Source organism: Alnus glutinosa, chromosome 9, assembly GCF_958979055.1.
Source record: "Alnus glutinosa chromosome 9, dhAlnGlut1.1, whole genome shotgun sequence".
Classification (NCBI taxonomy): domain Eukaryota; kingdom Viridiplantae; phylum Streptophyta; class Magnoliopsida; order Fagales; family Betulaceae; genus Alnus; species Alnus glutinosa.
Genome location: NC_084894.1, coordinates 23368336 through 23384069, shown reverse-complemented (window position 1 = coordinate 23384069; position 15734 = coordinate 23368336). Strand labels below are relative to the sequence as shown.

Below are 15734 nucleotides of genomic sequence, written 5' to 3'. Positions count from 1 at the left end.
TCACCTATTCTTTCTCGGACTGAGGTCCCTTGCAAAATGAATGGTCTAAATCTTATCACATAATCTTGTAAAGAAAAAAGAAAAAGAAAAAAAAAAAAAAAAAAGAGTGAAGGGGTGGTCAGCCATTGATGAGTGGCCGACCACTCTAATGGAGTGGTTGGCGTGGTCTGATCACCCCCTCACCCTCTGAGGGGTAATCAACCGCCCTATTGGTATGGTTGGGGTGGTTTGACCTCCCCAGCCAAGAGAGTAGCCGACCACCCCCTTGGAGGTGAGGGGGTGGTGTGTCCAATGCCCGAGCACCCCCAAAGCCATTGGGGGTGGTGTGAATGGCTAGGGTGGTCATACCCCCAACCATCCCTCCGGGTGGTGATCACACCACCCCTGATGGCTCAGGGGGTGGTGCAAATGGCTAATGTACCATTTGTTTTTTTTATTTTTTTAACTACAAAATCATTTTTTAAATGATAAATAGAGCATTAGAGCTCTAATATAAACATAACTTCATTCATTTATAACTTAAACACTCGTTCTATATACAATCGTTGAGTATATCACATTGATCATTAAACAACTATTAATGTGCACAACTTAGAAAGGGCGCCACTAACGACTAAACCTCAGACCTTGCTAATCTTCTAACAAATCCAACTTGCCTTTAAAGCTAAACATTTCCCAAACTCTAGAGGTAGCAATCTAGATAGGGGTGTAAATCCGGACCGGATATAACTGGCCCGGAAACCGTATCCGAGAAACCGGGAAACCCTGTTGGTACCCGGATACCCGGGTACCCGGAGCCGGATATTTATTTCAAAAAACCCCGGATATACCCGGGTACTCGGCTCCGAGTAGGTTAATTAATTTAAAAAAGAAGAATTACCCCCTGCCCTTTTATCTTAATACTACACGGCTTAGGAAGGGGGAGGAGCATTTTGTCATTTTCTTAAAAACTTTGTTGCCCTATCAAGTATCAAAACTCAAAAGAGTCAAAGATGAAAGACCCTTCAATTTTGCTCACTGCCGCTGCTCAAGTTCACCTTCAGTCTTCAAACAAAAATCCATTCAAAAATCAAAACTTTGCCGCCGCTCAACTTCTCTGAATCATCTCATTCTCCATTTCACTCTCCATCACCGATCACCGCATCACGTTGAAACTGAAAAAGTCTACCCTTCACTTGTTCAGCCGCTCACCACTCGTCACCAACTCCTCGCCGCTCGTCGCCGACTCCTCCCCGACTCGCGGCCTTCTAGGTAACCAGTCGGTCCAGCCTTCTTCTTCTTCTTAGTTCTTCTGACTCGTCGCTCACTTTATTTCTCTACAGATTTGGTATTTTTGAAGCAGAACGAGCAAATATTTGAAGGAGATTTTTAGATCAGGTTTTTTTCAGATCAAGATTAGTTGATATTTCATTTGTGTTGGTAATTGTCTCTGCCCTAAGTGGCACAGATATCACTCATGAAGAGTAGAAGAGTGGCTCCTAAATCTCTCTTCTGAACCACGGTGCATCAAAATTATGGCTGGGAAATATTTCTTCTAAAGCTGCATATTCTAGTTATTTCACTAACAAAAACATGTAACTTATAGTCATTTCATTAACAAAAACCAAAAATATTTAACTTTTTTTTTTCTTCTTCCTGTTTCTCTAGTGTTGCTTCCAATTCTAGGCATTACTGGTATAAAAAGGTGAAAATGAAGTTGAAAAAATTAGGTCTAATACTAAAATAAGTCCAAAATTTATATATATATATATATATATATATATATATATTTTTTTTTAAAATACCACCCGGACCGGATAACCAGTTTTTACCCGGGTACCCAAATAAAACCAGATAACCGGGGTACCCGGGCCCAGGGCCAGGTGTTAAAAACAAAAAAACCGGGGACCCGGAGTCGGTACCCGATTTTTACCCAATACTCGGGAACCCGCTCTGGGTTTACACTCCTAAATCTAGATGATTGTTGGGTTTCTCCTTGCCCATTACAACTATGCTTGTAAAATTAGACAATTTTATAAGTGGAAAATGTGAGTCCACTAGCTACTTGGTAAGCAAATGCCTCCGATCAAAACGTTGTGTGTGAGGTGTGCCGCTATTTACTTTAAAACTTCTCTCCATTTTGTTTGTCTAAGTCATTTAAAATACATCAAAATCAAAGCAAAAAATAAAAAATAATAATAATAATTCACACAGATTCAAGGTTTTTGAAAACTATCGCGACAATGCGCCTCTCGGAAATGTCGGTGTAAAACTATTTTCTTAATGAAAAATGAGAGATGTTTTTCTTTCATAGTAGATACTAAAACAATATAGCTAGAAATCCTTAGCATTTTCATTTTCAATATCATACCATAATATACATTAATTTCAATTCACTTGCTAGTTGATATTAATGTGAAATAACATGTAAATCAAAACATGCTCTTGATAAATACATGTTCTTTACTTTACTTAATAATTTAATTTTGAGTTTTGTTATGCGTACTCTCCCATTTAGTACTGGGCCATCGAACGTACTCTCTCACTTAACACCGGAGAGACACTGGATCGTTAAGCGTAATCAGTTTGATTTGTGAATATTGATTAGTTTGAGCTTACCCTTCGGTGGTAGACTGGTAGTGGTTGGTACGGTAGAATGAATGTCGTGGGACGAGAAAAGGAGACAGTAATGTAGAAGCGGGGAGACCGGTTCAATGCTCACCTGTACACATGGCGGTGGTGGTTAAGGAAAGTGAATGCAAAGGGGCAGAGAAGGGAGGAGGTGATGGTGAATGGTAGGAGCCTGGGAGGTGGTAGTAGCAATGTAGCATCGCGAATGAGTGTGAGAGATAATGGAGCTGATGCTGACGGCACGAGCAAAGGAGTGAGGGAGAGGGGAAATAGACTTCCATTTCAATAAAGCGTAACCCTTTTTCTTTTCGAAAAAATTAAATTTTTGGGTACATATTTTATTTGCTTAACAATTTTCAATTGCACCAGACCAAAAAAAAAATGAATAAAAAAAATGAAAACTTTACTTAATTTTCTTGAATGGTTGCCGTTTTTACAATTATCTGCTAAATTTAAAAAACTCTCAATTTAGTGTATTAATCATTTAATATTTTTTTTCAATTTTAACCGTCTGTTACGATTATTTATTTATTTATTTTTTTCAGTTTCAACCAAATGTTAAGATTTTCTGTTAAATCATATCAAAATTTATCAAAATACTCTTGTTTTTTTTTTTAAAAAATAAAATAAAATTATGTCATGGGTACTTTTGTAAATTCTGTTAAATTCTGATCAATGCTTAAATTCTTGCAATTTTTTTCTTTTTTTTTTTTTTTTTAAAAAAAAAAGAGTATTTTAATAATTTTGATACTCTGCTGTTAGATTTAACCAAAAATATTAATAAATTGGTGAAATTGAAAAATAAGTACACAAAATTGAAAACTTTTAAAGTTTAACATAAGTTTAGGTAAAGTAAAATTTCCAATATATATATAAATATTTTTTAAGGGAGCTTAAATGTTGGCATGACAAAAGGAACAAAAGGGCCCAGATAATTGACATCCGCAATTCCAATTCACAAAATTTGGGTTTAAATAACAAAGCATGAAAGTAGCTTTATTTCTTCCTAAAAAAAAAAAAAAATGAAAAAGAAAGTAGCTTTATAGGACACGACAGGCAGAAACGACGGCGCACTTGATACAGCAGCACCTCTTACTTTGCTTCAGTGTCTAATTAATTGTGTATATTCAGGAATCACTTTCCAAGTCCCAACAATTAAAAGCCAACAGTAATAAGCGGAACGTTATAAATTAAACGGAGCGTTTGTTGATTTGTTTTGAGGCGGTTGTTCGTTGAAAAAATGTTTTGACTTGAGAGATAAATCATAAAGTTGAAAACAATTTTGACTATTTATATTTGGGGTTACTTATTAATGTGTCTTTTTTTTTTTTTAATTGCTTCCTCTGCCAAAATAATAGACGGAGAAACTACACTTAAATTGCAATATCTCATTTCAAATTTTAAAAAGTTGTAATTCATCATTCAAAATTTCAAATTACCAGTTCTTTTCATTTAGTGATTTCCATTAAAGTTTTTTTTTTTTTAACAAAATATTTGAATATTTTATTGATCAAATATTACGAGCATAAAGCTCTTACATCACAACGCATACAGTTTTGCAGAATCATAACCAAATACTATGAGGTTATAAAGTCATAGATACAAACAAAATTATTATAATAGAGTGTTATTTATGACTTTCATCTTCTACTAACTCATGTATAAAAATAATTAAAGAGCAGTCTACTCCGAGAATAATAGATCTAAGACAAGGGTAGTCAAATATTCAAGAAAAAATTATTTAAATCAGCCGTGTGATATAACTCATCACACCAAACTATACAGGCCATGAATGATAACCCATCACACCTAACTAACATTCATCTCATAGATTGTTCATGATGGCAGATCTATGGAGAAGAAAACTCTTATTCAAAGCAAAAACACAACCAGCAAATAGCAGCAGTCGCCATGGAGGAGATGAACGTCACAACACGGAGGAAGATTGACAGATGCACAGCAGAGAGGCCAAAATTGCTGATATGATTGAAGAACACCTGCAAACAAAAGAAAAAACTAGAATAAGAAGGGAAGGGTAGGAGCGGAGTCGAGAATAGAAATGAAAAGGAGGAGGAGGGAGCATATCTATACTCTCCTCCTCTCAGATTTGTTTTCTGAGAGTTTTTTTTAAGTTTTTTTTTTTTTTTTTTTTTTTTGTTAAATTACAAAACATATCACATGCAATAAATGTGACCCAAAATAACAAAATACCACTGGGTTAGATTTATTTATTTTTAAAAGAAAATCACGTTGTCGTTTCCAGCCATGAAAATGGAAATCCATGGATCGCAGCCAAATATATATATTTTTTTTAATGTAAGGACATATTGGTATTTTCACATATCTTATTAGGGGTATAATGGACATTTCACATCAAGTGGAGCATTTGCCGTCCAAGTCAACATAAAATCCTAACGGCGTGGGGTAAGTAAAATTGACTAATAGTTTGAAGGGTCAATTACAATTTTTTAAACTTTAAGAGACTTTATAATTTGAGTGTAAATTTGAGAAGGTAAGTATAGTTCCCTCAAATAAAATAGCAAGTAATATAATTTTTTTAAAAATTCAATTCATCATTTTATTAGCGCTAACGTGGCACCTAATATAATCTATTAAATTTTTTTAACAGAATTTGACTTTAAGAACTAAATTATTTTGTTAGTATACCTCAGAAATCTCTGAATTTACTTTGATACGATAAGAAATAATTTATAATTTAGGACAATCACAATAACTGATTTTATATTTTTCGTTAAAATAACTCTAATTAATTTATAACCTAGCCGTTGAAAAGCAAATAAAAACACCCTTTCAATTTTCAAAAAAGTGACGAGAATAAGGAACAAGGAGGTGATCGAAGATGTGATTTCCAATGGTGCCTACAAATTACAGTGCCACCATCTATCAATTCCTGGTATAGAAATAATTGTCAAAAGAATTAATGCATGAAAAAGTGCATAAATGCATCATCCTCAATTCCTCATCCTGGCCCAACCGCCTGCCCATGCACTTTTGTTTGGCAAGACCACCCATTTCATTCTTGTCTGCTTTCTTAAGCGTCTATATATATATATATATATATATATATATGGTTGATGGGATTTTAATAGGGATAAATATATTTTAGCCCTTCATACTACTATCCTTTCTTCGGATGGCCCCCAAACGACCAATGCTTAGATTTTGGCCCCCCAAACTACCACTTTCTGATTTTTTGGCTCCATCCATCCATTTATGCCGTCAATTTTAAATAGAAATCCGAAAATATCCTTTCTACACTTTGAAATTCCCACGGTTAAGGGAGGGGTATTTTCGAGTTTTTGGCCAATTTCTGTTAGAATTGACAGTATAAATAGACGGATGAGGCCAAAAAATCAGAAAGCGGTAGTTTGGGAGGCCAAAATCTAAGCATTGGTCGTTTGTGGGGTCATCCGGAGAAAGGGTGGTAGTTTTGGAGGCTAAAATATATTTAACCCATTTTAATATGTAAGGACTACATCTATATCTAAGTTACAGATATATTTAATAAGAGTAGTAGTTGAATAAGAATCTTATCTCTTCTAGTGAGAGAAAATAGTATTTATTTTTATTTAAAGTTCTCTTTAAATAGTAGTAGAATTATCTAGCTAAAAGAATGTAATTGAAGACCATGTACTTTTGTTAGACAAGACCATCCATTTGATTCTTGTCTTCTTTCTTAAGTGTGTTTGTGTGTGTCTATATATATATTTGTATTAAGATGTGTTATTTGCACAATATAATGGCGTATAACATTTGCACAACAAGACACATTATTGTAATTCATTTCACGTGGATATTTGTGTTGATTGGGAAAACAAAATAAAAGACCCACGGAAATTACATGTCACTGTTAAAGCAAATGGACTTAGCGTGATCAAAGCGGCTCACGTTACTGAACAAATATCTTTCGTGATAATATTCAAAGTACAACGCCTACCAGAATAGAACAGAACAGAAGCCAGTTGGGTTTTGTTTCTGGGGGCTTCTGATTTTAAGCAACGCTACTTCAAGGGACAAGGGATATACATCTGGAAAGGTCCTTTTAGGGGGTTGGAAGCCGAGAAAGGAGACTTCGACAATAGAGAGAGGTTTGTGGAAGTTTAAGGAATGAAAACCACTAATCGATTGCTTTAGCCCATTGGCTTGAAATAAAAGATATTTATTACACTTGCCCCCTTCAATTTATCCACCCTATTTATAATATCTTCCTAATCTTTTTATTTTTTTGTAATCTCCCCGCCAATCTTTCATTAGGGTTGTAAATAAGTAATGCTAGAAGAAAGATCTATGTCTCTTTTGTGCCGTTTTAAAATTAATGTGAATTTTAAAATTATCATCGGATCAAAATCTAGAATAGTGGTTTATCACAAATTAATTATGATTTTAAAAGCCACGTAAAATTTAAACAGACACAAGAAATACATGGTCTTCCTTCTAGCATTACTCGTTGTAATGTTCCTCTTCTACGACACAAAATGATAAAAATGCTTTTTTAAGATAAAAGAGTAATGCTAAATGTCACTCTCATTTCCCCTTTGTGTCCCTCAAAAACTGATATGGCTTTTAAAATTACTATTGGATCAAAATCTAATAGTGATCTATCACAAATTTAACGGTGATTTTAAAAGTCACTTCAATTTTGGTAGGGATGGGCAAAATATCTGACTACCGCTTACCGATTGCTTACCAACCGCCATCGACCGCTTGCCGACTAATTTTGATTTGGTAGTCGATATAAAATTTTGTTCTGAAAGTCAGTTTGGTACCGAACCGAACCATCCTTTAATCGACAAATTAACCGAAACGACATCGTTTTCGCAGGACAGAAACATGTCATTTCATTTGATAGTTTTTTTTTTTTTTTTTTTTTTTTTTTTTTTTTTTAAAAAAAAAAGAATAAATCAAAATGACGTAGTTTTGAAAGACTATATATTCATCTCTTTCGGCTAACCCTAGAACACATTTTCCATTTCGCATTTCTCCTTCTCTTTCCGCATTTCTGTCGAATCAACAAACCCTAAACCTCACATTCGAAGTCGACGCAGCTGCCTACTACCCCCTCCCCCTCTGAAACTGATGAAAATGAATGATTCATTGCTGCAATGGTTTGGTTACAAGGTTGGTAATGTTGGCATTGTTGAAATCGGAAATCCGAAATTAGAGTAGATTAGTTTTTTTTTTTTTTTTTTTTTTTTTTTGTTGTTGTTGTTGTTGTAAGAGTAGATTAGTTATTAGAAATTTAGAATAGGAGGAAAATAGAAAGGGATTTTCGTCAGACCCTCTTTCATCTCGTCTATCACGAATATTCACAAAGTATTGGCCTAGAAATCTCTAACATGAATGAGATGCGAAGCAACACATTTAGTTATTTTTTTAATTACTTCAAGAGTATATTGAAAAAAAAAAATATAAAAGTGTTTAATTTAACACACGACGATAGTATGCGGGGTTCCAAAGTCACTTTTTTAAAAATTTAGAGTCGTAATTGCAAAACAAGTAATAGTTTGAAGGCTAAAGTGTATTTTTCCCGTGCACACACTTGAAAGAATATTATATTTTAAAGAGAGCTAACGAAATCAAAGTTGCATCAGTAAACTTAGCTCCCCTTCGTAACAGCAGCACAAGGAATTTTTATTTTTTTTTTACCGTTGAGTTATAACAGTAACCCAACAATTATGCTCAAGTTTTTGAATGACAGAATTTTATACAAGCAAAGGTGCCAACTATCTTAAGCTCATAAAGTCGCTTGATCTTGTGCTATTGGGATAGAGGATCCCACCTTCATCGACTATACCCCTTGTTGAATCTTCCTACTTGATGAATAACATTGAATAGAGATCCCAAAAAATTTTGCTATTCGGATTATTAGTAATTCGGACAATAAATGTGAATCGATCCACCTGTTCGGACAAACGAGCCCATAGTATGGTAACAATTAATTCACTGGGAAAAGATGGGTTCCTTGGAAAGGTGGACAGAAACTGAACTTATCAATTGGTAAGGATTATGAGATGGTGATACAACATAAACATGTCAACAAACAACAGAGATTCCAATATGACAATATCACACCAAAAGAACGCTCCATCAATTAACTGCAGAACTCAACAAGCAAACATGGAATGAGAATACCTCATTCGGCTGACAAGTTACCATACTGCCATGGGTGGAATTCAATTGATCTAACATCAACCTCATCGTCGCTATTTGAGCTATCTAAAGCAGCCCGATGTTCTGTGTATTTACCATTGTATTGATAGACTTCCAAATCGCCCCAAGGTGTAGGTGAAACTTCACCAGTTAAATCAAACCATCTTGGTGCAAAGTTATGTCCCTTTGCCTCTCGGTTTCTCTTTGCAGCTCGCTGCCTCTCCTCCAAGCTGAAAGAGGAGACAAACTTACAATGTAAACACCTTAAGTTGAAGGAAGAATCAACCTCATGAAATCTACTTTTTCTGATAGAAATTTTGTGAGAAGTGACGGAAATTTCCATTTAAGTAAATTGAATGAACTGTTGTACACTTGTAATCATTCTATAACAACATTAGCTGGAGACTGGTTTATTCTGATGAGGTACAAGATTACTTGAATCACAATGAAAACCCAGAAAACTCATCGTTAAAAAAAAAAAAAAACTGAAATTTAATAAAAGAAATGAATTTAGGTAAGAATCAATTAGAAAATATCTATTACTGATCTTATTTCCTCCAGGAAACTTAAAGCAATAACATGTAGATTTGTGTTTTTTTTGGAGAGAGATAGAGACCTGCTCTTTTCTGCACCAGCTTTGGATAGATCGCCCCTCTCAAGTGCATATCTATCAGGGTGCAAGCGAGAATCTGATGCCAATAACTTCCTAGGAGCAGTGTCAAAGCCGTTTATTTTAGGGATAACTTCACAAAAGGGTACCCAACTATACCGCTTTTTCACTTAAGGGTACCAATGTAGCAAAACGTTCAATCGAGTGTATGAAGTTATCAAAACCGTTCAATGTAGGGTATTCCATCACCCTCCGTTCTAAATCGATGACGGAGGCCAAAACACGTGCGTTTCACGTGATATTTTAGCCTCGAACTACCACTTTTGCCCCTCATCTAAACGATCAAAAAGACCCGTTATACTCGAACTCAAAACACACTCTTCTTCCCTCCCAACGCAACACAGCAGCTGAACTGGAGAGATCGGGCTCTCAAACATTTTCATCCAACAACATCGTGAAAAGGTGGGTTTTTATTATTGGCCATTATCCTCCTAAACTTCACTCCAATTTTCGTTCATGAAGGAGACGGGTTTTTATTCTTGGCCATTTGTGCAGTTACGGCGCCGGGGTGAAATGGAGCCTGTGTCCGACAGTGAGTCGACAGAGTCCAGATCAAACGGTCCAGTATGCAAATGTGGAAAGACATCATCATCTTGGACGTCGTTCACCCTAAGTAATTTTGGTAGGAGGTTTTTTTCATGTGTAGATTACAAGGTAAGAGATTTTCCCCAAAGTTTTTCCTTTTGGTTTTCCCCAAAGTTTTTCCTTTTGATTTTCTCCAAATTTTTTCCTTTAGGGTTCTATCTTTGAGTTACCGTGAAATGGGTTGATTTGATTTTATTTCCGATTATTCAGAAACCAGAGGTGAGATGTGATTATTTTAAATGGCGTGATCCTGAAATCTGTGTCTACGGTCAGAGAGTTGTGTCGAGATTGAGAGATTGGCACGAGAATCTGAAGGCACTGAAGGCCGAACATGAACTGAGTCGAATAAATAGGTTGGATGAAGTTGGAAAATACAAGAATGAAGTTGAGAAATGCAGAGCTGAAGTTGAGAAATGCAAGGCTGAAGTTGAGAAATACAAGTTCAAACTACAGAGACAAAAGGATAAGTCTCGGTCAGTAGAGAGGAAGTACCAAATTGCATTGGTCTGTTCATGGGTGATGTTGATGTGGTTGCTGGTATATCCTTCGTACAGCAGAGAGTTTCTTCCATTAAGAATGATGTTGCAGTGAAACAATTGATCAATTGTACGATGATCAATTGATCAATTTTGTTGTTGATCAGATGCTAATGTTGTAGTTGTAGTATTTTGTAATGCTCTGAACATTTTGTATTGCAAGATTCTGTAATGTTATTGTTAATATTGATGTTGTTGACATTGTATGGTACTTGGTATGGTAATTCATTATGCACAATTCAATTATGAGCAATGGTTGCAAGTGGGCAGCAAATGGGTATAAGCAAATATGGTACCAAATTTTGTAGCATCTTTGGCCACAACTTTGGTACCAAATTTGACCACAATCCTCATATGCTTGAGCATTAACATTATGCACTTCTCTTTTCCTTTTGTACCAAATTTTGGTACCAAATCTGCAAAGGGGCAGTAAATAGGTACCAAACTTTGTTGCAAATTTGGTACCAAATTTACAAAATAGACAGTAAATCCACCACAATGATACCCTGCACAAATCCACTTGATACCATAACCTGCCTAATCAATTTACAACAATGGTTGCAAGTGGGCAACATAACCAAATTTGGTACCAAGTTATGCAGTAAATACTTGGTACCAAATTTTGTTCCAAATTTTACCACAATCCTGCACAACCAAATACTTCCATACCATAATCTGCATAACCAATTACTTTAACATAAATCATCACACTTTAACTTCATTATTGATAATAAACCATGTTCATCACACTTTAACATAACATAACTAGCAAACTTGTTCATCAAACTTTAACATAACATAACATAACATAACTATCATCACACTTTAACATATGTCAACATAATGATAAACCATGTTCAGACTCTCCACATCTTTTTCATCCCTTTGTCATTCTTCTTTGCAACTCCTTGTACTTCTGGTTGAGGAATGACAGTGGATGCAGCAACCAAATTGTGCATGTCGAAATCAGGGGGAGCAACTCTAGAAGTGATACCAGTTGCACTTCTGGGAGGACCCCATGAGCATGCTGGTCCACCCCCTGGAACTTTCGGTGGTTCAACAGGGTTTCCAGTGAGATCGACAAGGAGTTTTCCTTTGCTCTTGTGCATTCCTGTTTGTAAAACAGAAGTTCTCAACCTGCCAGATATTCTTGTCCTGGTGGCCAACCCGAGATTGCTCTTTTGCCCCCTACCTTGTGCAGTAGCAATGCCTTCACCCTGACTGCTTGCACCCCTTCCTCTTGTGCTCCTTTGACCTCGACCTTGTGCAGTAGTTGTACTGCTTTCACCCCTTCCTCTTGTCGTATTTTGCCCTCTACCTTGTGCAGTTGCAATGCCTTCACCCTGACCTTGTCCTTCCCCTTCACTGCTTGCACCCCTTCCTCTTGTGCTCCTTTGACCTCGACTTTGTGTAGATGCACTGCTTGCACCCCTTCCCTGACCTTGTCCAGACGCACTGCTTGAACCATCTTCTCTTCTCCTCTTTTGCCCCCTACTTCCTGTTGGGTGAGTAGGATTACCAACACATGGGGCGCTGGATGTGGCACTGGATGGGGCACTTGGCATTGATGCAGTAGATTGGGCCACAGATGGGGCACTGGATGAACCATCCAACTACAAACAAAATCAAATAAACTAGTTAGTAAACAACATTGAATAACATACAAGTTTGCAATCATAAATATAACACAGGAAACACTTACCCTGTCAAGATTGCAGTCAAGATTTGCTGCATGTTTTCTATAGAAATTCCGCCTACGTTCTTGTCTTTCATCATGTCGCATCCTCGCAGTGCATGTTCTAGTATTGTGACCATATTTTTTGCACATCCTACATTGGTTCTTCGTACCACCCTTTCTAACTGTATAGGGATTTAAGGTCTCATCAGCCCCTCTGTTCCTCAGTTTTTTAGGTCTTCTCGAAGATGCCCTTGCAAATGATGGGTTGATTTGTCCTAGCCCACTGCTCCTCACTGGGTACAGGGTAGATGATGGGTGTGTATGCCTTTAGGTACATCTCTTTGCCAAAGTATGGGCTCAGATAATCCTTAGGGTTGCCTCCACCATGCCATATTGATGAGATGGCATGAGCACATGGGATACCAGAAACATCCCACTTTCTGCACCCACATGTCTTGGCAGGTAAATTCACAGCATACCTTCTACCCCTGCACTCGACCTCAAATAAACCATCACCAGCAAATGTTGGTGTACAATGTCCGGCCTCATCTTCTTCTATCTCCAACTTCTCCTTAATTTTTGGCCCAAAATTGCCTTCCATCGCAGCTATAATTTCTCTTTTCCGCTGGTACCTTCTCATCAAACTTGTCCTAATGCCTTCCAACATTACCAGTATGATCTTATCTCTGAACTTAGGGATCCAAGAATTGAAGCACTCGGCCAAATTATTGTGTAAGAGGTCACACTTTGCATATGTGTTGAACCATCCCCTACACCAAGTTGCAGGGTCAACCTTCGAAAGGTACTCATAGGCTGGCAGATTAAGGCCCTTAAGCTCTTCCATTTCAGCATAGAACTCATTCTGTGTGTAAGATGCAGCAGCTCTCCACAGCAAGTCCTTTAGTAACACCCCCCGGTGACCGTCGTTCCGAAAATTGGCGTACAAGTGCCGCACACATATCCGATGCTCAGCGTTAGGGCACACCTCCATAAGACTTGGTACAAGACCCTACACACATGAAAAGCAAGTCAAACACATAGAAAAATACCACATAATCTGGAATGAAATGTCCAGCATAAAAAGCATAAGTGGAAAGATACCTTTTGTCTATCTGAAATAAAAGTCCATCTACGTACACCACTGGGGCGAAGATTAGCCAATAGTGCCTCAAGAAACCATGACCAGCTATCCTTGGTCTCTGCCTCTACAACTGCCATGGATATTGGATATATGTTATTATTGGCATCCCTTCCAATAGCTGCCATTAACTGCCCCTTGTAAACCCCCTTCAAGAAACACGCATCAAGGCCTATCACAGGCCTACACCCATCCTTGAAGCCATTTTTCATTGCTGCCAAGGATATGTACATCCTTTGGAATCTACATGGCATTTCGGGCATAGGTCTCTCAACCATCAAAATAACACAACTCCCCACATTTGTGCTTCTGATTGTCGCGCAATAGTCCCATAGACGATGGTACTGCTCACCCAACTTCCCATAAATCACCTCTTGTGCCCTCTTCCTAGCCCTATATAGGGTACTAGGATGGATTTCAACATTCCATTTCTTCTTCACCTTCTTCTTCAGGACTTCTACAGGCATGTTCGGTTGATCTCTAAAACTGTCCAAGCACCACTCAGCAATCCACTTGGAAGTAATCAAATGATTCTTGTATTTCCGAGCACATGTATGTTTGGGCCTAAGTGAAATCAATATGAATGTGGCCTCACCCTTCAACTGTCTTCCATAAACCCTATATTTACAATTCTTCTTTCTACACACTGCAATTACTTTTGATTTAGAATTCTTTTGGTAAACTAAGTCCTTCCCCTTCAATATATTGGCCTGTTTAATAGCTTTTCTGAAATCATACACACTATCAAAAGTATTACCTTTCTGCAGAGTCGGCTTCTCAAAATCAGATTTTGAAAATGGCACCCTCTTGGTGACACACGGCCTTTTTGAAGAATTCGGCTCATCATCTCCACTAGTATTATCGGGAGTGATCAGTATACCACTCCGAGACACATCGGAAACAGGCTCATCCTCACCCTCAACTACACCTTTACCCTTACCCACACCTTGTGCAAACTCATCTTCAGCTGCAGCTAAAGCTACTGCTACTTCTGCTTCCAAATCTTCTTCTACTACGTGTGATGGTTCTCCTACAAACTCTTGATCTACTCCTACATCTTCTCCTTCGACAGAAGCTCCTGCCTTTCCATACCCCGTATCAGCATTTACTTCTAAGGCGTCCGAGTCATCACTTAGAACCTCATTCCAAAATGGATCTCTCATATATACAGTATTTCTCTCATATTCTTCTTCATATTCCTCATCAACACTTTCCTCTCCTCCAGGTAAATCTACAGGTACATCATACAAAATAAACCCAACCACATATAATTCTGCTACTCCATGACCATTGTGGTGCCCCACCATTTCAATGACATCATGGTCAGAAGACAGAAGCCGTAGCCCTTCATCTAGACTCTTGTTAGGTATTCTGTAATAAATTAGATCACCGGGACTATACCCATAGCACTTAACTACAGTCTCCACTTCAAAAAAAGACAGCTCATCTTTGTCATACAGGTTAGGGTAATTTGTTACATCCCCACCAACATAGGCTACCCCATTTTCCCTATTAAACCAACCTCCGTGGTGCACCTCAAACATAAGACATTCATTAAACATTATGTGTCCTACAAATTGACCAAAAAAAAACTAAAAATGAACAAGTTTGAAAATTCAATGAGCAGACAAAAAGAAACGAATAAGACACTACAATATTGCAGTCACTAGATAAAGTCATTGGGACCACTTCATCACAGACAAAAACAAACCAGCACATTGCACAGTCATCAAAAAGACCCACGGGACCACAAGAGTATACAAAATTCAGAGCAGCACATTGCACAGTCTTACCGACCCAGCACCAATCACATCACACCCCAAACAAGATACTCACAACATGAGGGACCACAAAACGTAAAAAATATACCTTTTTCACTAACATAAAAACACAACCAGATGTTGACAGTAGCGCCAAACATGGTACCCAAACAAAATCAACCAGATGTGAAAACCCCCTCAACTACAAACATGATGTTATTAACATACAAAAATCACATAACTGAACCGGATTTCACTAACCCATTAACAAAATAGTAAACTTTGACAGATTACGGTTACATAAATAAACTAAAATATAAGTTAGGGTTTAGGGTTACCTTTCTCAACCCTTTGTGTATTTCACTTCTGTATACAGCCGAAAGCCGAATCGATTTAGAACGAAATGCACCAGATTAGGGTTCTGAGTCGCAAGAAGGAAGTGGGTGAGTTGTGTTCGAGGGAGTAGTTGCTTCGAGTTGTGAAATTTTTTCGGCCGATTATTCTTAAGTTTAAAAAATCCGAACGTTTAGATGAGGGGCAAAAGTGGTAGTTCGAGGTTAAAATATCAAGTGAAACGCACGTGTTT

General features: G+C 37.3%; 2 protein-coding genes across 3 annotated transcripts; both read right to left on the bottom strand.

The window, feature by feature from the left end:
- Positions 1 to 11313: 11313 nt before the first annotated feature.
- On the bottom strand, positions 11314 to 12464 carry LOC133878640 (uncharacterized). Of its 2 annotated transcripts, XM_062317215.1 has the most exons (3): positions 12275 to 12464; positions 11978 to 12185; positions 11314 to 11833 (listed from the first exon to the last, which is right to left on the bottom strand). In XM_062317215.1, exons 1-3 carry the CDS (start codon positions 12398 to 12400, stop codon positions 11430 to 11432), a joined length of 738 nt encoding a protein of 245 aa, XP_062173199.1. In that variant the 5' UTR covers positions 12401 to 12464; the 3' UTR covers positions 11314 to 11429. The 2 variants fall into 2 exon arrangements, with proteins under 2 accessions (XP_062173199.1, XP_062173198.1); XM_062317214.1 differs by having other exon boundaries at positions 11314 to 12185.
- A 15-nt stretch (positions 12465 to 12479) lies between these two features.
- LOC133876858 (uncharacterized) lies at positions 12480 to 15580 on the bottom strand. Its single transcript, XM_062315099.1, has 3 exons — positions 15487 to 15580; positions 13352 to 14958; positions 12480 to 13259 (listed from the first exon to the last, which is right to left on the bottom strand). Exons 2-3 carry the CDS (start codon positions 14948 to 14950, stop codon positions 12480 to 12482), a joined length of 2379 nt encoding a protein of 792 aa, XP_062171083.1. The 5' UTR covers positions 14951 to 14958; positions 15487 to 15580.
- Positions 15581 to 15734: the final 154 nt, after the last annotated feature.

Coding starts and splice junctions, on each gene's coding strand:
- LOC133878640 (XM_062317214.1), bottom strand. CDS start 12,400: ATGTGCAAAAAATATGGTCACAATACTAGAACATGCACTGCGAGGATG. Junction 12,186..12,274: donor TTGACTGCAATCTTGACAGG/GTAAGTGTTTCC, acceptor TTTTGTTTGTAG/TTGGATGGTTCATCCAGTGC.
- LOC133876858 (XM_062315099.1), bottom strand. CDS start 14,950: ATGTTTAATGAATGTCTTATGTTTGAGGTGCACCACGGAGGTTGGTTT. Junction 13,260..13,351: donor TTATTTCAGATAGACAAAAG/GTATCTTTCCAC, acceptor TCATGTGTGTAG/GGTCTTGTACCAAGTCTTAT.